Genomic DNA, 24,631 nt, shown 5'->3' with positions numbered 1-24,631 from the left:
GCCCCGCCCCTAGCGAAAGGAAGTCTCGCGAGGCTGGGCCGCTCTGGGAGCCGCTTCAGAGGCTGTCAGCGGAGGTGGTCCCCGGGCTGGGCGTGTGGCTGAGCCCTGCGGGGTCCGCGGCCGCCTCTCCGCCTTCGCGGCCGGGCGCTACGTCTGCTCGCAGAAGAGGCAGAACGGGGCCGCCGAGTCTGTTCCGTTGGGTGCACAGGTCCCCCTTGGCGGGCCCCGTGGGTCCGCGTCGCCCCAGCTGACGACCGCGAAGCACTGCCTGGAGCGGAGTGAGTGGGAGAAATCCGGGGACTGAGCTGCCGTGGGTGGGTCGGCAGCCTCCTGCGCCCGCGCCGCCCCGGTGCCGGACCTCCTCTCCCGCGGTCAGCGCGAGCTCCCCTCTCCGGAACCGAGCTGCAGAGTCTCATGAGCAGCCTGACTCTGTGGACACACCTTCCGTGTTTGTTCTCTGCCTGCTTTACCAACCCCGGACCTCACCACGAAGGGTGGGCAAGGACAGACCCTGCTCAGTCTTCAGTTTGTCCCTTTGCAGCATTTGACCCGGAGAGCCATTCCGCCTTTCTTCAAACTGCCCTCCGCAAGGTATTTTTTGTTTTCCTCCAGTTTTTTTTCTCTGAGAAATGACTTCAGTATCTGACCTGCTACCCAGACTAAGAGCCTAGGAATAATCCTAGGGTCTGCATTTCCATTCACACTACACAGTATCATTTCATCTTTGACCAGAACTATTGCAGTCGCCCTAACCCCATCCCAAATTGGTTTCTCCACCATCGTCGTTCCAGAGTTTGCATTCTCAAATAACCTGTTTTTGTCTGTTCTCAAACTTTTTCAGTAACAATGTTACTGACTGAATCAAGTTCTGATGTAAAGCATATCAGTCATTTAGGACCTCTTACAGTCTGTCTCGGTCACGTTGTCCCTTTTTAGTGTCATCTTGTTTCTTTCCGAAATACTTTTAATACTCAGCCATACCAGACTACTGTTTCCCCAAACGTGCCCTACATTTTCACAGCTCTCTGCCTCGTAGGTGGCTGTGTGCACCCGACCAGAATACTTCCTTGTGTGTTAGTGTATAGTTCATTATCTTCTCAGACTCCTATGAGTGGCAATATTACAGCTGTGCCCAAAGCACTGGAAATAGTTCGGCAGTATTTATTAGGATGTATTATTTGCTTATTTATCGGTCTCTTCTACCAGCTTAAACTTGAGTCTAGAGTTATGTCTTATTCACCTTTGAAACAAAAGGTAGGCCAGTGCTTGGCCTACTGCAACCATTATTTATATGTATGTATACATGAAAAAAAATACCGTAGGAGTTTTTAGTCCCTTAAAACCATAGACTTTTAGAGCCAGATGGAACGCCATGTATTAGCTTAACGGCCCCTCATCTGTATTGAATATGAGCAACCTTGCAGTCCTAACTCATATGTAATTAATTGTACTTTTAGTATTTGGGATTATATACAATAACAACAAAAAAAGTCCCTTTAAATGATTTTGGATTAATAGGAAGAAAAGGTCCAAAGGGGTAGGGGTAGTGGGAGGGGCAGGGGAAAGGAAAGAAAGGAAAGGAAAAATGATGAGAAATGGAAAAAATGGAAATAAAGTCTTTGTAAATAGGGAAGGGTGGAGGGGGTGAAGGGAGGGCTAGGAATGGGGAAAAAATAAGAACCAAGATGCATCATGTAAAGGTACAAGTTCCCAATGAGAAATGTAATTGTGTTGTATACCTACAATGTAACAATAAAAGAATTTAAGAAAAAAAATGATTTGCATTGTAGGCTACAGGCAGTGCTTGGTGTATGTGCATTACTGCAGCTCTTCACAGAGTCTCTAGTCTATAGGTTAGAAAGAACTGGTTTAGGACCGGGTAGGTAGCTCAGTGGTTCTGCCCCCAGTCTCGAAAGCACAAGGACCTGAGTTCGATCCCCGGTACCAAAAAAGAAAAAAAAAAAAAAAAGAAATAACTGGTTTAGATTAGATCATTCTTGAGTATTTGAACATATGTATGTGCAGCTTATATTTAGCCACAGTTCTAAGTGAACACGTGCAATTTTTTTTTTAAGTTCTCCAGTGTCAGCTGGATGTGGTGATGCTTGCTTGTAATCCCAGCACTGAGGGAGGCTGAGGTAGGAGCATCTCAAGTTCCACTCCCATCTGGGCGACCCAGACCCTCTATCCGAAAATGACTTTGGATGTAGCACAGTGGTAGAGCGCCCTGGGGTTCGCAATCCTCAATACTGAAAAAAATAAAGTCTTCCAGTGTCCTTCCAAATTCTGCTCCTTCCGACTTTAAGAATTCATCATCTCTAAAAAGCTGCTTCATAAAGCTCTGGATATATTCAATCCACCATTTTTAAAGACAGTAAAAATTTTCAGTGCTTTCAAATAGTGGTATGCCTGTATAAGATGCTTATTTTTATGTGCAATTTATGTGTATTCTTTCTTATTAAGGTTATAAGTTTCTCTAAAAGACCTTAACTATGCCTTTCATTTTTCTATTTTCATGTGTCAGTTAATATTGTCTATTAGTTAACATTAGAGGGAACTGCCTGAACAGTACAATTTTTTAAATGAAACTAGACTATTAACAACCAAAAGCACATCTGTGGTGGGTTAGTAGTCACACTATTTTTATGGGGGTCCAGCTAGCTATAGGATAGTGGATTTGTAGATAAAGGGGACTCGTGGTTCAAGACTCATGGTTGAATTTCTTTAAAATTTTCTTAACCAAAATTTAAAAGTAAACAGCTGGCAGTTGCTGTCTTGGGTGGGTGGTGGGTTTTTTTTTATCAGTAGCAGAATGTTCCGAACCATCTGTCTGACAAAGTAGGCGAGAGTGGAGCTAGTACAGGGGAAAAAATAAAAGCTTGTTTTACAAAATTCTCCTGTAATTTGGACCTACCTATCAAAAATTATGTAAGTATATTGCGACCAGTTAAGACAGACTATAAAACTAGGCAGATAAATTGAAAATACAGGTACTCTTTTTTTTTCACTGGAGTCTGTTTTGAAGAATTTGAAACATACTATAGAGTTTGGAAAACTGTACTTCTCCCATTCCAGTTACTAGACAAAAAGGCGGGGGGAAGCACTTTTTTAAAAGGATGGCAAAGCAAATACGTGTTATAAAATATTTTGAACTTTTTTGTGTGTGGTTTCACATACAGGAAATGAACATGCAAATGCTTAGAAACTGTGTCACTGGTTTTCTGAAATGTTAATAACATTATGTTTTGAGTTACCTGCTGTTATAATTCCTTTCCCTGAATAAATAAGTCTTCATAGTTACAAAATAAATTTTCAGTTAGTTCATTTGGGTAGTGGTGTTTCTTTATGCAACCTAGAGAATGTTTGTAAAGCAGATGTAAACAGTTTTTAAAGCCCTAAGGGTATAAATCCATTGCTTAATTAACTGATGCCTTGTTAAAAATAGTTGCTAGGTTTTTATTAGTTATATGAAAAAAAATTGAAATTTTGTTACCTTTAAAATTTTCTCCATATACGTTTCCATTTCTTTCTTGTGGCTGGCTTGAAATGAAAAATTTTTTATTATCTTGGGAGTTCCATTCTGGGGTAGGGTCAGGGAAATTGCTTTGTTTTTCCATCTAGGGAGGTCAAGATCCTTTTCCTGTAGGTGAAAGCAAATAGGGCCCTGGAGATCAAGCTTGGCTCAAGAATAAAATGCTAGACTGGGGATCAGAAGTTCTATTTCTGTTACTAGCTTGGCTCCATCATTCGGCTCCTTTTATTTGGAATCCCTGAATCTATTTTCTCACTTGTAAAGAGGAAACAACACTACTTCTGGTGCCTAAATGACAAAGTAAGAAAGCTACCACTGTTTTGAATTAATTAAAATTATTACCTAGCAGATGGATTTTTATTCTAGACTATGGTAGAGGGCTGTTTAGGTTCAGTTAGGTTGGAGAGAAGGCTAAAAATAGGTCAAACGATTTTGGAGAAAAAGTGATTTGCTTAGCAAGAGTTTATTTTACAACTATAAAATTGAGGCAGGGTGGGATCAATGAAGAAATAGGTAAATGGCCATTTTTTTCCTTAAATTCTTTTATTGGTACATTTTAGGTATACAATACATTCACATTTCTCATTGGGAACTTGTACCTTTACATGATGCATCTTGGTTCTTATTTTTTCCCCATTCCCTGCCCTCCCTTCACCCCCTCCACCCTTCCCTATTTACAAAGACTTTGTTTCCATTTTTTCCATTTCTCATCATTTTTCCTTTCCTTTCTTTCCTTTTCCCTGCCCCTCCCACTACCCCTACCCCTTTGGACCTTTTCTTCCTATTTTGCATTATCAGTTATTCATTTTAATCGTTGGTACATTTTAGGTATACAGTATTCATCATTAGAAATGTGCACCTTTACATAATCTCTCTTGGTTCTTATTTTTCCCGCTTCCCCTGCCCTCCCTGCAACCCCTCCACCCCTCCCTATTTACAAAGACTTTGTTTCCATTTTTCCATTTTCTCATATTCCATTTCCTTCTTTCCTTTCCCCTACCCTTCCCGCTTCCCCTTCCCCTTTGCCACTTTTCTTCCTATTTCACATTATCTGTTATACCTTTTCGTCCTTATTTACACTTTCAGGTTCTCACATTAGAGAAACTATTTGGTATTTATATGTGTGTCCTATTTATTTCACTTAAGAGTATCGCCTCAATGTGCATCCATTTAGCTATAAATGTCTCTAATTTCTCATTTTTTATGGCTGAGTAGTACTCCATTTTATTATAAAACCACATTTTCTTTATCTGGTCTCCAGTTGATGGGCATTTGGGCTGTTTCCAAGTTTTAGCTATTACAAATTGTGCTGCTTAAATAGCCATTTTAATGGGGTTGAGATGGATCTTAGCAGTTTTAGTTGCATTTCTTTTATGGCTAATGATGTTAAGCATCTTTTCATGTCCTTATTCAACATCCATATGTCTTTTTAGTTAAGTCTTTTGCTCATTTTAAAAATTCGATTATTATTGTTAGTTTTGAGAGATTTTATATTCTAGGTACAAGTCCTTTGTTAGATATATGATTTGAAAACATTTTCTCCCATGCTTTAGCTTGTCTTTTCAGATATTTTAGCAGTATTTATCCCTGAGCAAGTTTACTATTGATGAAGTCCAGTTTATCAAAATTTTTCTTTCATTAGTTATGATTTTGGTATCATATCTTTAAACAAATCTTTGCCTTACTCCAGGTTATAAACACTGTCTCCTACTTTTTTCTTACATAAGTGTTATAATTTTTAATTTTACATTAGATCTATGGTGCATTTCGAGTTAATCTTTGTATAAAGTGTACAAATTGTGTTGAGATAGGTTTTCTGGCATACAGATGTCCAGTTCTTCCTACACCATTTATTGACAAAATCTAATGTTTTTCCTCTGACTCACCTTTGCACCTGTTCAAAAATCACTGGCTGTATTTCTGTGGGCCTGTTTCAGGATCTCTGTTCTGTGTTCACAACTTCTTCACTACTATAGCTTTAAGTCTTAAAATTTGGTAGTGTGATTTCTCCAACTTTATTTTCAAAATTGCCTTGGTTGTTCTAGCTTTTTGGGGTTCCCATAGAAATTTTTAAATTGCCTTGTGAGTTTCTGCAAAGTCTTGCTGGGTTTTGATTGGAAAGTGCATGAAATCTGTTAAGTAGGTCAGCTGTAGAAAACTCCCTTCTCTGTCACGTTGATTGAATCTCCCAGTCTTTGAACATAACATGTTTCTTCATTTATTTAGGATCGCTGTAGTTTCTTTCATTAGCATTTCATAGTTATCCTCATGTGAATCCTGGTTCAAAAGGTTCCCTCTTTTTTTTTTTTTTTTTTTTTGCCATTGTAAATGTGTTTTTTGTTTTGGGGAGTTTTTTGTTTTCCAGTATTTCATTGCTAGCTTACAGAAAACAATTGGTTTGTGTGCTTGTATCTTACAGAACTCCTAAAATCATGTTATTATTTCTAAGATTTTTTAAAAAATTCTTTTCCATTCTATATCCCTCCCTTCTTTCTTTCCTTTTTCTATTACACTAGTCTGTTGAACAGGACTGGCAATTGGGACATCCTTTCCTTGTTCTAATTTTAGTGGGAAAGTATTCAGTCTTCCATCATTCAGGGTGGTGTTTGCTTTAGGTTTTTTGTAACTGCCCTAAGAAAGTTTGAGGAAATCCTCTTCTAGTCCAGGTTTTCAGACAGTTTTTAAGAAAGGATGTTGAATTTTTCCTAACGGACCATTTGTTAATGATCAAGTGTTTTCTTCTTTGGACTACAGTGATATGCAGGGAGATATGTATTCTAGGATAAACCCCACTTGGTCATGATGTATTTTTTTAATATATGGCCAAATTTGAGTTGCTAATATTTATCTATTCTTGTGTGACTTTGTGTTTTTTGGGTTTTGAGGAATTAATCCATTTAATTTGTTATTCATTTCATGTGTGTGGTATTTTTTTTTTTTTTTTACTGTATTCCCGTATGCTTTGAATGAATTAGGGATCTGCAATGTTATGCTGTCTTTTATTCCTGACATTGGTAATTTAAATCTTTTTTTCCCCCTTGGTCAGTTTTGTTAGAGAGGTACAAACTTTATTGATCTTTTTACAGAACTGCCTTTTGGTTTCATTGCGTTGTCTGTTGCTTTTCTATTTTTAATTTCATGGATGTTATTTTGCTGTTCCTTAGTATTTCTTTCTATTTACTTTGGGTTTATCTTACCATTAATTAATTTCTAAGGGTTGATGCTCAGATAAATGATTTGAGATTTTTCTAATTTTCTAGTATATAGCTTTTAATGCTATGAATGTTCTTCATGCGAAAATTTTTGAGATCTTGTATTTTCATGTTTATATCAAAATGTCTTCTAATTTCCAGAAATTTCCTTTTTTGATGCATAGCTTATTTAGAAGTTTCTTGTTTAACTTCCAGATATTTGAAGGTTTTATTATGTTTTCTATTTTAGCTTAATTCTAAAATGGCCAGAGAACATAATTTGTGTGGTTACAATCCTTTCAAATTTATTAAAGTTTGTTTTATAATCTATTCTAATGAATATTCCGTGTAAACTTCAAAATAATGTGTTTAGTAGTCCCCCCCTTATCTGTGGGAAATATGTTCCAAGACCCCCTGGTGCCTGAAACTGCAAATATATTTATACTGTATTTATAGTATGCTCTTTCCTGTACATATCTATGATAAAGCTTAATTTGGCTCATGATTTCAGAGGTTTCAGACCATAGTTGGCTGGCTCCATTGCTTTTAAGCCAGTGGCAAGGCAGAATATCATGCAAGGAGCACGTTGTAGGGCATAGAGAGGAAGAGCCTGGACACAAAGTGTACCCTTCACGGGTGCAACCCCAGTGACCTGCTTCCTCCAACCAAGCCCCGCCTCCTAAAGTTTCCATCACCTCCTAACTGCTTTCCTGAGCAATCACCTCCCAGAGGCCCACCTCAGTACTGCTGGATTAAGGACCAACCCTTCAACACAGGAGCTTGGGGGGGGGGGGGTCATCTAAAGGCAACCCATACCAGGATTGGAAAACAAGTCTTTATTTAACGCTTTTGTTTTTTGTTTGTTTGGTGGTACAGGGATTGAACCCAGGGCCGCACATACACAAAAACATGCACTCCATCCCTGACCCACGCCTCAAGATCCCTATTCCATTTTAACTAAGCACTTACCACACACTATGGCTGTAGCTTTTGTGTTTCGGTATGACAGAAAAGCAAGTACAAATTTCTTTCTCCATCTCAATTTCACAGAGAGAACATTTGTTTTTATTGCAGATCTTAGCAACCTATGCATACAATTAAATAAGGATTATTTTAACTATAGCACTGCAATACCATGATATTCAATCTGATAATTTAGTGATACTAAGTCACTAGCAGATGGGTGGCTTTCTAGCATGAGTACGCTGGACAAAGGGCTGATTCATGTCCTGAGCAGGAATGGGTCAAGATTTCACCACACTGCTTATAATGGTGTGTAACTTTAAACTCTTATGAATTGTTTATTTCTAGGTTTTCCATTTAATATTTTTGGATCATAGATGCTTGTAAATGAAACCGTGGGAAGTGAAGCCACAGATAAAGGGAGACTACCATATTGTGCTGTTACTGACTTTAGCATTTCACATGTGCCAGTTCAATCACTTACTGTAGTTGATGGTGTTAATTTCATCTGTATCCTTGCTGGTTTTCTGTATACCAGTTCTATGAATTACTAAGAAAGTAGTGTTGAAATTTTTAGCAGAAAATGTGGATGTGTCTACTGATCCTTTTAGTTTTTGCTTCTGTATGTTGAAGCTCTCTAGCCAAATGCATGTACATTTAGGGTTCTTATGTCTTCTTGCTGAATTGGTCCTTTTATCTTTATGTAATGCTCCTCTATTCCCAGTAATTTTCACTGAGGTCTACTTTGTCTAGTATTTATGTAGCCACTCCACTTTTGGTCATCATCTGTGACTGGCTTCTATGACTTAACCTAACTTATCAGTTATCATCTGTGTGGTTGCATCAGGACATCATTCCTCCTCTTTTCTGTCAAAAATTCCAGTAAAATTATTATGCCGCGTTTTATTTATTCATGAATCAGTTGAGCGTCATTTGGGTTAATTCTTTGGACATTGTGAATGATGTTTTTATTTTCTAGGTGTGTACCTAGGAGTGAAATGGTTGGGTCATACATTTAACCTTTTGAGGAGCTACCACACACTGTTTTCCAAAGCAGCTGCACCAACCTGGGTATAGTGGGACACACCTGCAATCCTAGCACTCTTGGAAGCGAAAGCAGGAAGATCACAAGTTCAAGCCCAGGCTGGACAACTTAAGTGACTTATGGAGGCATTGCCTCAAAATTTAAAAGAGGGTAGGTGGGGGCCAGGGATATAGCCCTGGCTTCAAATCCCAGTTCTGCAAAGTGACTAGATTACATTGCAAAGTTCTCTCTTCCCAAAGTTCATTTATTTATAGTTCTGACTTGACTCTGTGCTGTGGTTTTAGTTTAACTTCTCTAGACCTGGCTTGAGGCCTAGGGATTTTTTTGAGAAAACCCTAAAGAAAGGGTGGCTCATAAAAGGTTAGGTAAAACTCAGTAGAAAGAGAAAAAAAATTCAAGGAGGGTAAGTTTCAGAAAATTATAAGTTCTTTCAAGACATTATTTTAAAATTGAAATTTTGAGGTCTTCAAATACTAATACAAGAAGTTCATTGTGGACTATGGAGTTTTTTCCTCAGATCTCTATTCTGTACCCTGGGTTAATATATCTGTTTTTATGCCAGGGCCATGCTGGCTGCTTTGGTTACTATGCCTCTGTAGTATGTGTTGAATTCAGAAGTTTTGAACCTCCATCTTGGCTCTTCTTGCTCAAGATTCTCTTGATTACCTGGGTTCGTTCTTATTTGCTTCCATATGGATTGCAGGATTGTTTTTCCTAATTCAGTGAAGAATGTCATTAGTATGTTGATGGGGATTAGGTTGAATATGTACATCATTTTGAAAGTATGGACTTTCATACAATTTTAAATCTTTGAATCCATGTACATGGTAGCTCTCTCCATCTTGGACTTTTCAATTTCTTTCACCAGTGTTCTATGATTTTCATTGTAGGGATCTTTCACTTCTTTAGTGATTGATTTATATATATATATATATATATATATATATCTCTCTCTCTTTAGTGATATATATATTTTTAGTGATATATATATATATATATGTACATTTGTGTGTGTGTGTCTGTTGTGAACAGGATTAATTTCATGATTTCTTTCTCAGCAAATTTGTACTTGATGTATAGAAGAGCTACTTATTTTTGTATCCTGGTGAGTTTATCAGTTCCTATAGCCTTTTGGTGGAGGATTTTATGAAAGTTTTTTGCATCTGTGCTTTCTTTGTTGTTGTTTTTGTGTCTTTTTCAGATTTTGTTAATACAGTAATGCTTGCAGTGAGTGAACAATCTTAACAACAAATGAAGCTTAAGCTTCATGTATTTACATGAAGTTAAAATAAAGCAATATGCTGACTTTGTTTGGAGTCTTGATTTTAATTTTAATTACAGGTATTCCTTTAGAAATGAGTTGCACAATTGAGAAGGCACTTGCTGATGCTAAAGCCCTTGTTGAAAGGCTTCGAGATCATGACGATGCAGCAGAATCTCTAATTGAGCAAACCACAGCTCTCAACAAGCGAGTAGAAGCAATGAAGCAGGTTTGGTTTTTCTCATTGATTCCATTTAACAAAAGCAGTCACTGCCCTTTATGTATTGTTTGAATTGTAAGCTACTGCTAAATTAGAAATTTTTTTAAAGTTCCCTAAGATTTTTAAGTAGTTTCAGTTGTATATTTTACTTTAGGATATAATTTTGTCATATTCAGGTGGCATATATGTGTATATATATTTTAAAGCCTATAGGATTTTTGTTTTGTTTTGTTTTGCATTACTGGGAATTGAACCCAAGGGTGCTTTCTGTACCTCTAAGCTATACCCTATCCCTTTTTATTTTTTAGTTGGAGATAGGGTCTAGGTTGTTCAGGCTGGCCCTAAACTTGAGACTTCCTGTGTCAGTGTCCAAGTAGCTCAGATTACAGGTATGTGCCACCGTGCCAAGCTAAATATGATTACTTTTCTGACAGAGATGGACATTTGCGTATAGAAAATTAATTTGTTAGGGCTGGCTATGTTTGACAAAGACCAGAGATACCTTGTACTAATGTTAACACACGTTTTACTCTGTCTTAATGTAGAAACACTTATGGTTTTCTGTATAAAAGGTGTCGCATGATTCTATTTAACAATCAAATCATTTTTTAAAATAATGTAAGGCAGTATACAGGTGGCCTATACCCTCTGCAGTTATTGTAGCTATACTTTCTAAAAAGAAGTAATGGGTACTACTATGTACAACAGAATATTCTAGTGGGCCATGGAATGTGGCTATCATTTTAAGCCTTCCTCTGATAAAAATGTTAAACTCTTAAGAAAAACTGTACGATCTCTGATACTGGGAAGTTAGATGGGAAAATATATACTCACAGCTAACTCTCCTGACCCTTGCTCATTTTGTAAAGGAAGCAACCCTGGGATTAATGCTATTGACAAAACTATGGAAATAGTGAAACAAGCTTACTTGGTCTGTTTTGCAACTGTGTTGCCCTATAACTGTAACTGTAACCTCTGTAACTGCAGTTCAGCTCAGGCCATCAGGTGGACATATGCCTTGCATTGACTTTCTTTTTAAAAAAAAGTCGAGTCTGACATCTGATGTTAAGAACTAAGAGTGTGCTGGCTGTAATGGTACATGCCTATAATCCCAGACACTCCAGAGGTTGAAGCAGGATTAGGCCAGCTTAGGCAATTTAGTGGGATCCAGTCTCAAAATAAAAAAAATAAATAGATAAATAAAAGGCCAAGAATATAGATTGGACTCTGTGGGTCTAATCCCCCAGTCAGCCAAAGGAAAAAAAAAGTTTTACAATGAATCCATTGCTAAGTGTCTCATAAGAATGCCTTGAAATTAAATAAGTACAATTTTAAAGTTAGATTTTTCTCTTATTTTTTGAAGCAAAATCTTTGTATTTTTGCACATGTTCTTTTATTATTAATAATAAAATTCACATACTGTAAAATTTATTGGATTTTAATATATGCATAGGTTATACATGACTACCATCTAATTCCAGTATATTTTCATCATCTCAAATCCTTTATCTGTTAGCAGTCTCTTCCTAACTTCTGTTCCCCATACCCCAGCAACCACTGTTCTTTCTCTCTATGGATTTGCCCATTCTGGATTTTTCATATGAATGGAATAATACAGTGTGTGGCTTCTTGTGATTGGCTCTTAACACAATATTTTTAAGATTAACTTATGTATCAGTACTTCACTTCCATTTATTGCCCAATAATACTGCATTGGAAGAATGCAGTGCATTGTGTTTATCCATTCTGCTGATAAATAACACTACTCTGAATATTTATTTATAGGGTTTTGTGCAGGCATGTTTTCAATTTTCCTAGGTTTATACATAGGAATAGAATGCATGGGTCATGTAGTACTGCTATGTTTAACTTTTGGAGGGTCTGTTCATTTATTTATATTTATTTATACATCAGATAAAAATTTGCAAATATTTTCTCCCCTTGTGTTCTTTTTTAATGTTTTCATTAGTATCAGGAAGAAATTCAAGAACTTAATGAAGTTGCAAGACATCGACCACGGTCTACATTAGTTATGGGAATCCAGCAAGAGAATAGACAAATCAGGGAATTACAACAAGAAAACAAAGGCAAGATATATTATTATTATTGTATACAGCAATTCAAAAAAGAACTTTAATCTGCAATTGTGCCATTGGGACCAATTAGTATTTTCAAAAGTATAAAAACAGCCATCCTAAGTTACTTTTTGATATTAATCTCATTTCTATTTCATATGCCTAAATCCTTTTTATCACTCTTGATCCTGTTCTATACATGAATGTCTGCCTTGCTTGGCATCATGTTAACTTCTAACCCTGAATATCCAGCTTATACTATTGCTGTTATCTATGAAACAACTTGGCTTGATTTTCTGCAGTCCCACTGCTTTGCGCTCATAATTTTTTGTCCTAGCTGGCCTCCTCGATTCCAGTCTTTTATCTCTGTCCATCAGTCTTGAACACAAGCATCTGATTGATTTTTCAAAAATGAATCTGGTCATGCTGCTCTTTCACTTAAGAACTTTCATTGTATCCTATTTCCTTACACAAGGGCCTTCAAAGTCAATGCCCAGCCTTCTTTTCTTATTTCCACAGCTCTCCTCCGTGAACCCCTTGCTCCTGCCATCCTTAACACATCATCCACTTTCATGCCTCCCTGCGTAGAATGGTTATTCCTTCACTTTTTAGCCCAAGGAAGATAAGGTCATCTCTTCTCAACACTATACATCTGTGAAGTTTTCACCAGCTTCTCCCTCCCAGACTTCTTAAATGTATTTGAGTAGTTCTTCACTCTATACTTACCACATGTTGTTTTCTTTGCTAGACTCTAAACTCTGTGGCCTTTAATATTCTTAATAAGCAGGAGCATTGTCTGATATTTAATTGCTGTTCTGTAAATGCTGAAATGATTCTTTAAAAGTGCACATAAACCAGGTGTGGTGGTACATTCCTGTAATCCCAGCACCTAGGAGGCTGAGGCAGGAGGATAGTGAGTTTGAGGACAGTCTGATCTACATAGCCAGGCCCTGTCTCAAAAAATAAATGAATAAATAAAATGACCATTTAAAAAACTAATTGGGGAATTAATTTAATGGCTTTATGTTATATGGTAGACTTTTGGGCATCATGTTTTCTTTTTTAAAAACAATTGGTATTTTGATAAATATGATATGGAAAAGAATATATTATGTACCCTTAACTCAAGTTTGAATAAAATACACTGTTATTCTTGATAGAATTACGTACATCCCTGGAAGAACATCAGTCTGCCTTGGAACTTATAATGAGCAAGTATCGAGAACAAATGTTTAGATTGCTAATGGCTAGCAAAAAAGATGATCCGGGTATAATAATGAAGCTAAAAGAACAGCACTCCAAGGTAATACATTCTATAAATGGGAGTTTGAGATGAAAAAGAGGCCAGTTGGTTAATTTGTGACCAGATTTTTAAAAAAGAAAAAAATCACAGATATCTAGTAATACTGTTTTAACCTGATACTGAACACTTCATCCTTTTAATTGACATTTTTCTTCTTTTTCTGTTAATCATTTCTTATTTGTTATGTATCATTTTCTACTTCATTTATTCTTCTAACACTTATTATTAGTGACTTTAATGTATACATTCTATATTAAAACAAACGATTTTGGAAATAAAGGTAAGTTTTTCAGTTTAAATTTGTTTTTATAAGATTATCTGCTTTTAAGAAGTATTTCTTCTAATAATTTTTTGTAATGATATCAGTTGCAGAAACAAAAATTGAAATGCTAAAAACTTTTTTAAAATCTGAAAGTAACTACATGTAGTTTTTTTTCTTAAAACAATTTTTTGAATGAAGCTAATTTATCCAGACTATTAATGATTCTGATGATAGTGGAATAACAGTGGGGTAGAGAATTTGCCCCAATATTATATACCAGTTGACACTGTTTTTAGACACAGCTGAAATGGTTAGAAACTACCAGTGTCTCTCCTGCCGCTTATTGTCTTCCCTGTATCTGTCCCCTTTGGTATGTCCCATGTTTGTTAGCAGCTGTTAGGAAGAGTAATTTCCAGTTACATTTTAAACTGAATTTTAATTGCTGGTATGAAATAAAAATGTTGGGCTAGATTTCAGTGGTAACTAGGCCATCATCTAAATGGATAATGGTGAGTTATTACTAATATTAAATAGTGATTGTTATAAGATAGAGTTTAATCTTTCTCAATTATTGAGACACATTTTAGATCTCTGTCTCTCTCTTTCTTTCCTCCCTCTCCTTCCTCCCTCCCTGTTTCTCTGTCTTTCTCTCTCCTGCCTCTTCTTTGCAGTGCTGGGTCAAACCCAGGACCTTACACATACTAGGCAAGCGTTCTTGCACAGAGCTACACCCCAGCCCATGTTTTAGATTATTTAAAATATGTCTTCAGGGTCGGGGATTTAGCTCAGTGTTTTCGCCACCTGCTGCGTAGGCGCAAGGACCCAAGTTTGATCCCTGGTACCAAAATAAATAAATAAATACATAAATACATAAAATATGTCTTCCATCTTCCTACTTGTAATTTTTAAATTACTATTAATTCTGTTAGAATTAAATATCTAGGAAATAGCTCTTTGTGTTACAACTTTACATTTTAGGGAACTTAATAGGTGCCTCTTGTCTCAACTATTAAAATAATAAGTCATGGGCCAGGAATTTAGCTCAGTGGTTTCACTGCCTGCTGTGCAAGCACAAGGACCCGAGTTCGATCCCCGGTACCAAAAAAAAAGTTATTAAAATTGGATTTAATGATTGGTATTATCTAATTATAATATTCATCTCTTTACCAAATGAAAGTTCTTAAATAGTTAAGTGGTGATCTTTTGAATATAAAAATATGTTATTAATGTGACCATTGTAAACTATTTAAATTTAAATGTATAACCAAGAATTTTTTAAAAGGGATATAGAGGAACTGACTTAAATTATTGCAGGATAATTGTAATCTTCAGATATTTCAAAAGGCCCTTATAACTTGAAAAATAAAAATTTAAAATGTAAAGGGAAGAATAGCCTGACTATAAAGTGCTTAGAATAAGACACTGCAGCTTTTTAGTCTCATTTGGTAGCAACTATGACAGAGAAAATGTTTTCTAAAGCATATTAGGGGTCCAGGGTGTAGCTCAGTGATAGAGCAAGTGCTTAGTATGCGTGAGCCCCCACCCCAGCACTAGAAATAATAAATGAATAATTAAATAAAATGCATAGGTGGTATATTCACCAGAGCTGTTCTGTAATTAGCAAAGTTAAACATTTCCTAAGATAGCTAAAAACTATCCATTTCATTATGTAGACTGAATTTATCTTGTCTTCCATAAAATGACTATTCAGTTATTAATTCTAACTAATATATATTAATGTTTGTGATTTTGATTTTTCCCAAAAAGGAAATACTTTGGCTCAGTTAAACATTTAACAGTTGCACTGGGTTAGTTGTTACGGGTGGTTATAAGTTGTATTACTATACAAGCATACAGTGTTATAGGAGGTACAGACACAAAATAACTTGAGGTAGAGTATAGTAGAAATATAAATTGCTACTACAATACAGTATTAAGGGAACAGTATTAGTTCTCATGAGGAAAAGCTGGAAAGATGTCAGGGAAAGAAAATCTAAGCTAGCCTTTAATTACAGGGACTAGATTCAGTAGCAGAAATGGTTAAGCAGAAACAAGATAAAGGCACAAAAAATGTGGGATTCTAGGATATGTTTAGGTACCAGAGCTCTGATAAGCCTAAGCACAGTAATAATTTTATAGCACACTTAGAGGTAACAAATAGAGTTACACATAGTGCCATTTCGGAGTAACAGGTCCTTTTGAAACTACTGTAGTACAGAATTTTGTACTCACCTAGAAGTTTCTGAGTTCACACTTCAAAATTAATAGAACTCATTTTCATCCCACTGCCAATTTTTACATCATTTTTAACAGATACCTTTTTGGAAATCTTAAAAAAACAAACATTTTGAACAGTTGGCTAACACGCATGAACTAACACTCATTCAATTCTTAAATTACGGATAATATCCGTATTAACATTATAATGACTCTGTACTACAGATTGACATGGTACATCGTAACAACTCCGAAGGATTCTTCCTTGCTGCATCTCGACACATCTTTGAAGCACCTCAGCATGGACTCGAGAGGAGGCACTTGGAAGCAAATCAGAATGTACCCTAAATAAAACACTCAACTTTGGGGTGTGGATGGAAGAGGGGCTCCATTTAAAAAGTTCTTTTACATTGAAATTCTGTCCCAGAGTAGATCAGCCAATAAATCAAAGAATGCCATGCTTTTTGATACCCCTGCCTGTTCAGTGTGGAAACTTTAGATTGTCATTAATTCTATGTCTTATGTAATCTGATATGTGACCACTGATTTTAAAGGACATGCAGCTCAGCTTTTCACTTATTAGCTCTTGTTAGCTCTTGCTGTAAATTTTGTTTCTACGAAACAGTTATTCTCCTTCTGGACATCACTGATATTTTCTTGGCATTAATTTTAACCTGAAACATAAAAATGTTGGTCCATCAAACTATTAATGAAATGTTTTCATTTAGATTTTTAAAATCCTATAGTTTGAGTTTACAAATAAGCAAAAATGCCTTTTGTTTAGACATTATAGTTGAATATAGTATTGCTCTTTCCATTGTGTCTTAACTTAAAAAAAGATTTAGGTCATGGCAGGTCTTTTTATTGGGTACTAGAAATCAACTTAGACAAAAGTTAGAAATTAAAAGCATTTCAATACAGTTCAAGGATTATGTTGCTGACTCTTCTTACCTTCATGATAGTTTTGAAATCACAGTTCTTGCCTTTTATTCCCATTAAAAATCCTGTGATTCTTATCTAAAGATTTTATAGTTAATAATAAATGAATCATTAACTGGGCCCATAAAAATACTGTAGCATTTGAAATATTGGATTTTTTTCATGTGTTGATCTTGTTAGAACAGATTCTTCCCTAAAAAAATTAATAGTTCTGTTTTCTTCCATTTTAAAAGCAAAGAAGTACTTGCTGCTTATGTAGTTTTTTAGCCCATTTTGCAGCCACAGGACTGAGCAAATCATAAGTTAAGAAAACTGTTGGTATTTAAAATTTTAATTTGTTACACATGCATTTTGCTGCTGCAGTGACCCGTATTTACATACTGTTAGGCGTTATGTTCCCATTACAGTAGGAGGGAATTTAATTATTTTTAACTGTTACAGAACATGGCAAATTTTGTCTTGGTATCACTATTGCCATTATAATCTAATCCAAGGCTGTCTGATGTAACTTTTTGAAATGAGGGAAATGTTCTTTATCTGTGCTATGAGATGTGCCCCTGGAGCACTGACAGGTGTGACTAACAGTCACTAGTGTGACTGAAGGATGGAATTTTTTAAATGTACTTTATTTTAATGTTAATAGCACTGTACTGGACAGCACAGATACCTGTTCTTGTGCCTTCTTCCTAAGTACTCCAATTATGCGGGTTTCTCCTGGGGGATAGCTCAGTGGTAGAATGTGTGCTTAGCATGCTCAAGTCCCTGACTTCAATCCCCAGCATCAAAAGAAGTAAAATAAGGACTGGCAGTTCTGTTCAAAATTATTAAATAGGGCTGGGGATGTAGCTATGTAATAGAGTTCTTGCCTAGCATATGCAAGGCCTTGAATTTGATCCCCAGCACCACAAAAAAAAGAAAAGAAAAGGAAAAAAAAAGTTCTGCTTTTTCTCTATTTCTTCCAGTATAATAGTTTTGTAGGTCTTTTGAGGGCTTATTCCAGTTCTTTTTACAAGGAGAGAATGTGTACAGCTATTTAAGAGACTTGATATCTCTTTGAGGAATTATAATTCACTTTAAATTTAACTTTTGACCTTAATAAAATAAGCTCATCTCCATTGCCACTGAATAATGGTCTGTAGGTGCTATTTACTGATAAAAGGTAATTTTCAAGTTTCTGTTGGTTTTAAGCCTTTTTTGTCTGTCTCCCACTAGACTGTAGGCTTCTTCAGGTCAGAGAATGTATCTTTTTTTCGTTTTGTTTTGTTTTTGGTACCGGGGATTGAACTCAGGACCTTACGCTTGTGAGGCAGGCGCCGGAACCACTGAGCTAAACCCGCGGCCCAAGAGAATGTTTCTTAATAGGCTTTATATCCTGTTTCTGACACACTGCCCAGCATATCATAGGGGTGCGAAAAACAAGGAGAGTGGAAAAGTGTGTCCACCTAGCAAACTGAAATTATATTTTCAACAGTCAGAAAGGCCATTTAATATTTTAATACTTAAAAACAGAATTCTCTTCTTCTTACTCAATATTTATTACATACCCAAACCTTAAATAATAGGTAGATATAAACAGGATATACTTCCTCTCTGAGGGAGTATTGTAATTTAGAAAAGGTTCTAGGTTGGACTGAGATTAATTTATAGGCATGGGTAATATAGAAAAGATTTGTAAACCATGAAGACTTCAGAGAAGAAAAGAGATTAAATTTGTCAATAATCTTTATCTTCCCCATTATTGTAATAGTATGTTTAGGTGCAAAAAAGAAAAAAATTGCTGATCGTTGTGCTGAGAAGAATGTGAAATGAGTAAATTCCTTGCAGCTGGGTCTAGTTATGCTGTGCTGTTGGCCTTAATTCTAGTCCTAGTAGAAATCTAATTTAAAAAGCACATTCATGGTCAACAAACTTTGTTGTGATCTGTTACATTCCTGTTATGCAGCAATATAAGAATAATTACATTCAAAATAAACCAAAAAGAATATTACATTCATGTTAAGTGGCACTGTGGATTTTATAAAAAGCAAAGGTTCCAGAAGTAAAACTAAAGTATTTAACTGATTTCCAACTCTTGTCCTTTTTTTTCAGGAGTTACAGGCACATGTTGACCAGATAACTGAAATGGCAGCAGTCATGAGAAAAGCCATTGAAATTGATGAGCAGCAGGGTTGCAAGGAACAAGAAAGAATATTTCAGCTTGAAGTAAGTGTTAAGTTGTAAGTGTAGGTGAAAACTGCCCATACAACTTACATCAGAAAACATAACGCAGTGGCCCATACTTTTCTGGGGTACTTGGTAAGGTTTTGTTTTTTCTTGAGATAGGCTCTTGCTATGTAGTTCAGGCTGGCCTTGAACGTGCAGCAATCCTTGCAAGTGCTCAGCCTCCCAAGTGCTGGGATTGCAGGCATGCGCCACCACGCCCAGCTGTGTTCTTTTCCTTTTTTCTTTGCTTTGCTTTTGTATTCATTTCGTTATTCAGAAAACTTTTAATTTGGGCTGGCTTTAATTTTAGGTATATAAATATTCTTGAAATTTACCCAGTTTTTTTTATTGGCACATTTTAGATATACATAATGATAACATTCATCATAGGGAATTTATACCTCTACATGATGTATCTGGCTTCTTTTTTTTCTCATTTCCCTTTTCCTTAATCTGGATGCTGCTGCTTTTATGAGCTTACGATGCAAGACCATTTATATAGTAAAACAATCTAGGATCATTAGTAACTTATACCAGAAAGTGAGAAAGTAGTATTTTGTTCCTGTATTGCTTTTTTACTAAATGAATATACTTCTTCAATTTTGTAATTTTGAAAACTTTTTCATTCTATTAAAGATCACAGTGTTGCAGGGAAATACTGTTTTCAATCCAAAAATGATATTTTTCCAAACACTTCTTTTTCTGAGAACTGTAAAAAGCCTTTGTCTGTTCTCTATTTTATGACAGCAGAAGTAAAAATTGTTGAATAACTCAAGTCAGAAGAATACTTTCATACTTTAAAGTTTTATTTTAAAATCATAGTCAGGAAATTGCTTACAGAGGGCTGGAAATGATTTCTTTCTAAGCATGTACAGTGTTCTCCCATCTGTACAACATGAATGAGCAAACTTTTCCTATAAAGGGCCAGAGTAAGTATTTTTGACTTTGCAAACTAGGCAGCTTGTACCTGTTCAACTTTGCCATTGTAATGCAAAAGAAACCACAGAGGGGAAAAAATAAGCATTGCTATGTTCCAGTAGAGTTTAACTGACAAAAACAGGCCTCAGTGCCGGGTAATCCTTGTTTTAGGCCATTTTTGAAATTGATGCTAATGGTAGAGAATAAATAATGAAAGATCATTTTTAAACATCTGCACATTTCTTATAGTAATTAATTTAGAAGGGGAAAAAAGGGCAAAGTTGTTTATAGTGCCACATGTGTCCACTTACTTTCCTTCTTGAAAAGTATCACCTCCTAGACAGCCCTGTGTTCTCAAATTCCAGGGATGAAAACAAACTAAATGGCTTGTCCTGTCTTCCATACTATGATGAAAAGTAATAAAAGTACTAATGTACTGAGAGGTTCTACTCTTAGGATGTTATTTACGGGCTTTATGAGTTATGTAAACATAAATCTAGATGTTGTTTTCTTCTCTAGTGTGATTATAAAATAAGGCAGTTTCTCAGTTTTCATCTCAATCACATTTGCCTATTTAAGGATTTAAAGTGGTAGAAGCGATTGAGCACAATTCCACCTCTTTAAAGTGTTTTTTAGATTCAAGTTGTCAACTGCATATATGACTTAGTACTTTTTTTTTTTTTTGGTACCGGGGATTGAACTCAGGTCCTTGAGCTTGCAAGGCAGGCAGCCGAACCACTGAGCTAAATCCCCGGCCCTATGACTTAGTACTTTTATGGCAATTACAGAACTTTTTCTTTGTCATACATTCATATGATTAGATTTCTAAAGTATGTTTGCCCTCTTGTAACTACCTTATAGATGGTGACTACAACTCTGTTTTTGCTTGCCTCCTTATAGCAAGAAAACAAAGGCTTGAGAGAGATCCTTCAAATAACTCGAGAATCATTTTTGAACCTTCGGAAGGAAGATGTATCAGAAAGTACGTCTTTGTCAGCATTAGTGACCAATAGTGATCTGAGTCTGAGAAAGAGCTGAAGGAGTTCCGAGTCTGGAGGCTTTGTACATGGCCCCACACAGTTGCCAAGACTGGCTGATCAGCTAATGAATGAATGAATGAACAGAAAATTCAATTTCAGTCAACACGTTTTTTCCCCTCTATAGTATATACAGTGCACTAAGAGGTAGCAATGAAAAAATGAGTATTTAATGGTTGTAAACTTTATTCCAAAACACGAAAATGTAGAAACTGACCCACTGTTAATTGATGAACAAAAGAAAGATTTTTCATGGTGACTCTTGAATACATCAAGCTTTCAGTAGTGTTATTAGCTCTCTCAGTGATATAAATATAAACTCAACTAGTCCCAATAAATGGGAATTCATAGAATTATTCCAGTTTTAAAATACAAGTTTTTGCCATGGTTTTATGAATAAGAGATCTGCATAGTGAATTTTATTCTTCCTGTTTGGTGTCAGAATTAAATTGTTTATGCACCATGTGACTTATTACTTAAGTGACTGCTTGTCTACTTTTCCATTAATTTAATTTTTTGTCAAAATCCAGGTTTAAAGGGACTAGGAATGTTTCATATGTACCACAAACAAGAAGTAATTTAATTCCAGCTAATTTACTGTAACTAATTCTTAGCTATAAGTTGTCTATAATGTGCTTAAATGTGTGAAACATCATTTCAGGAATGAAAGAGAAGGAATAATTACTTTCTAAGAAAGAAGATCTTACAATAGACATACTTAGTAGGTTAAACTACTCCTTTGAAAGAGTAAGTTTTAATTCTCAATCATTATGAAAATGAGATTTTTTTTTTCTTCTCTGGTTGATACCTATTTAAGGGTATTATATGGTTCATTTAGCTAACAGAGTTGAAATGTTTGATATAGCAAGATAGGTATGATGACTTTCAAGCTAAATTCAGAATTCCTCTGGCTCATAGAACCCCGCCCCCCTTTTTTTAGTAATTAATCTCAAAATACAAAAAAGTAGAGTCAAGCCGGGGATTTAGCTCAGTGGTGCCGCCGCCTGCCTCGCAAGTGCAAGTTCCTGAGTTTGATCCCTGGTACCCCCCAAAAAAAAAATTTTAAGAAAAAAGTACTGTCAAATTTTGGAAAAAAAATCTGGATGTATTTTTAAGCTCCATCTGGTCCTCATACTCAGTAAGATTTTTCTTCTGACCTTTCATTTGGAAAGGAAGGTGGAAATTATGGATTTACATATATTTGTTTTGTTTTTTTTAAAAAATCAAATATACAGTGTTGAATTTTTAAAAGCTACCAGATAGAGAAATGTGCTTTAACACCAATTAAGACCTAAAGTTTTCTTATTTTGTAGTGAGTATAGAGTAAAAGGATAAAAGAGTATCAAATATGATTATATTATACTCATTTATATTAAATACATATTAAAATTAGCACAAATAGAAAATTCTACTTTTGAGTATATAATTTGTTAAGGAAATACTACTTCTTGTGATAATTTTTGAGTATTTCATATATTGGTAAAATTCAAAACTACTTTTCACTTCAGAGATTTTCTATCTTAAGTTTGGGGTGGATGGGCTGATTAGAAAAGGGCTAATAGCCCAGACATTAAATAGATTTCTTTTCTCATTCAGAGGCCTTAATTAATATTTTATAAATAAATGGAATTTTTTTATTTTTAAACTTTTCTATAGGTTTTTAGGAAAGTATCCCTTCATTCAATGGCATATTCATTCAAATAGTTTTTATTCCAAGAAAAGAAAATGAGCTATGCAGTTGAGATTAAGACTGAGGCAATTCATTGTGGCAGCTCTATTATAAAACATTATTTGATAAATGATTATTTTTGTAAACAAGTTAATTTATTATTAGCCTTGTTGCTTGGATAAATTTTAAGGTCTTGGGTGTTGAAAGACAGTCACTTTGTTTTTAGGACAGTTTTCCACCCCATTTTTTTTTTACAGGACTTTAAATTTATGTATGAAAGTATGTATTGGCATAGGAGCCTATTTTATCAATAAAGATGAATGGTTAAAACTGGTATGGCCTCCAGTTTAATTTGAAAACAGTGTTTGCATGTCTTGTATATAGTTAATTTTTAAAGCTTTTTGTCTCTTCTTACCATAAAACAAGTACTAAGCAACAAGTTTTGTTTCTATTTCTTAGGAGTAGGTCGGCAGTTACTTACTGCTGATCTTACAGACTTTCTTATCTGTAGTGGGATGAGTAATGTCCCTACAAAAGCTAAGTCCAAACTCTAAACAGCCCTACCTGGAAATACGACCGACCATATCTGGAAATAGAAAATCTACACATGTAATTTTCTCAGGATTAAGATCACTTTGGATTTAGTTGAACCCCAAATGCGGTGACTGGTGTCCTTATTAAAAGATTTGAAACAGAGAAAAAGCCACATGAAGACAGAGGCAGAGATTTATGCAACCTAGGAACACCAACGAGCCTTAGCCACCATCCAAAACTAGGAGAGAGGCATGGAATGGATTTCCCCTCAGATCCTGCAGAAGAGACCACCCTACTTGATTATAGGGTTTGGCCTCCAGAACTGTGAGAAAATAGATAGATGTCTTATTTTAAGCCACTCAGCCTGTGATTATTTCTTAGAGCAGCACTAAGAAACTAATACATCATATATTTATCATGAATCAACCTTTTTAAAATTTTATGTAGGGATTAGAATTCTAAAAACTATATACAGCCTCACAGATAAAATGCTTCTGTTCAAATTTATATTCTTTTATATCAAAGCAACTTCTAAATTTTTATATTTCTAAACTGCTTCAGTGAAGAAATGGAGACTCATAGATCCATAAATTAATTTTGGGTGAATAATATTAGCTTTTTTATGAGAGTGAAACAATTTTTTATTTTTTATTTTTTTGGTACCAGGCATCGAACTCAGGTCCTTGCGCTTGCGCAGCAGGTGGCGAAACCACTGAGCTAATGTCCGGCCCGAGAGTGAAACAATTTTAATAAAATATTGGTGAAAACAATTTACAGCTGGCATTTGAGGGTACCTTTTCCTTTTCTCTCACTGGCTGCTCTGTCTCTAGCCTCTTGTTCTTTTCTTCTCTCTGGCCTCTTAACACTATAGAGCCACCACATGCAGGCTACTCCTATTGAGTGCTGTATCTCTACTACTCCTTGAGCTCCTCCAGACTCAGAACTTTAAATACCACCTGTATGGATGGCTCCCAGATTTATACCACCAGCTCAGACTTCTCATTAACTTCAAACTCCTCCAGCTGTGACTGCCAGAGAGCCAGTTCAAACCTAAGATGTCAAAAGCCGAACTCTCATGCATAACTACCAGAACCTCTCCAGACTCTCATCCTGGTGCTGATAGCTGCGTTTTTCCAACTGTCAAGACCCAAAACCCTAGTGGCACCTGACTCCACTTTCTCTTATATCATGCATCAAATTCATCAGCAAATCCAATGGCCAACCCTTCAGAATATATCATGAACCTACCATTTCTCATCATTT

The 24,631-nt window shown here is 35.7% G+C and overlaps 1 protein-coding gene across 2 annotated transcripts; it reads left to right on the top strand.

Moving 5' to 3' along the window:
* The first annotated feature begins 16 nt into the window (after positions 1-16).
* On the top strand, positions 17-23,168 carry Fgfr1op2 (FGFR1 oncogene partner 2). Of its 2 annotated transcripts, XM_004845727.4 has the most exons (7): positions 30-591; positions 10,073-10,221; positions 12,182-12,299; positions 13,448-13,590; positions 16,295-16,408; positions 19,097-19,210; positions 21,029-23,168. In XM_004845727.4, the coding sequence occupies exons 2-7, from the start codon at positions 10,087-10,089 to the stop codon at positions 21,164-21,166; spliced, it is 762 nt and encodes a 253-aa protein (XP_004845784.1). In that variant the 5' UTR covers positions 30-591; positions 10,073-10,086; the 3' UTR covers positions 21,167-23,168. The 2 variants fall into 2 exon arrangements, with proteins under 2 accessions (XP_004845785.1, XP_004845784.1); XM_004845728.4 differs by lacking the exon at positions 16,295-16,408 and having other exon boundaries at positions 17-591.
* Positions 23,169-24,631: the final 1,463 nt, after the last annotated feature.

The sequence above is a fragment of the Heterocephalus glaber genome, unplaced genomic scaffold, assembly GCF_053883595.1.
Source record: "Heterocephalus glaber isolate CG9 unplaced genomic scaffold, H.glaber_assembly_v1.0 deba00001444, whole genome shotgun sequence".
In the NCBI taxonomy this organism is placed as follows: domain Eukaryota; kingdom Metazoa; phylum Chordata; class Mammalia; order Rodentia; family Bathyergidae; genus Heterocephalus; species Heterocephalus glaber.
This window is presented reverse-complemented; position numbering and strand designations above follow the sequence as displayed.

Excerpts from the sequence above, each read along its gene's own strand:
- Fgfr1op2 (XM_004845727.4), top strand. The coding sequence starts at position 10,087 with ATGAGTTGCACAATTGAGAAGGCACTTGCTGATGCTAAAGCCCTTGTT. Across the intron at positions 10,222-12,181 it reads GAGTAGAAGCAATGAAGCAG|TATCAGGAAGAAATTCAAGA; the intron begins GTTTGGTTTTTC and ends TGTTTTCATTAG. Across the intron at positions 19,211-21,028 it reads AAAGAATATTTCAGCTTGAA|CAAGAAAACAAAGGCTTGAG; the intron begins GTAAGTGTTAAG and ends GCCTCCTTATAG.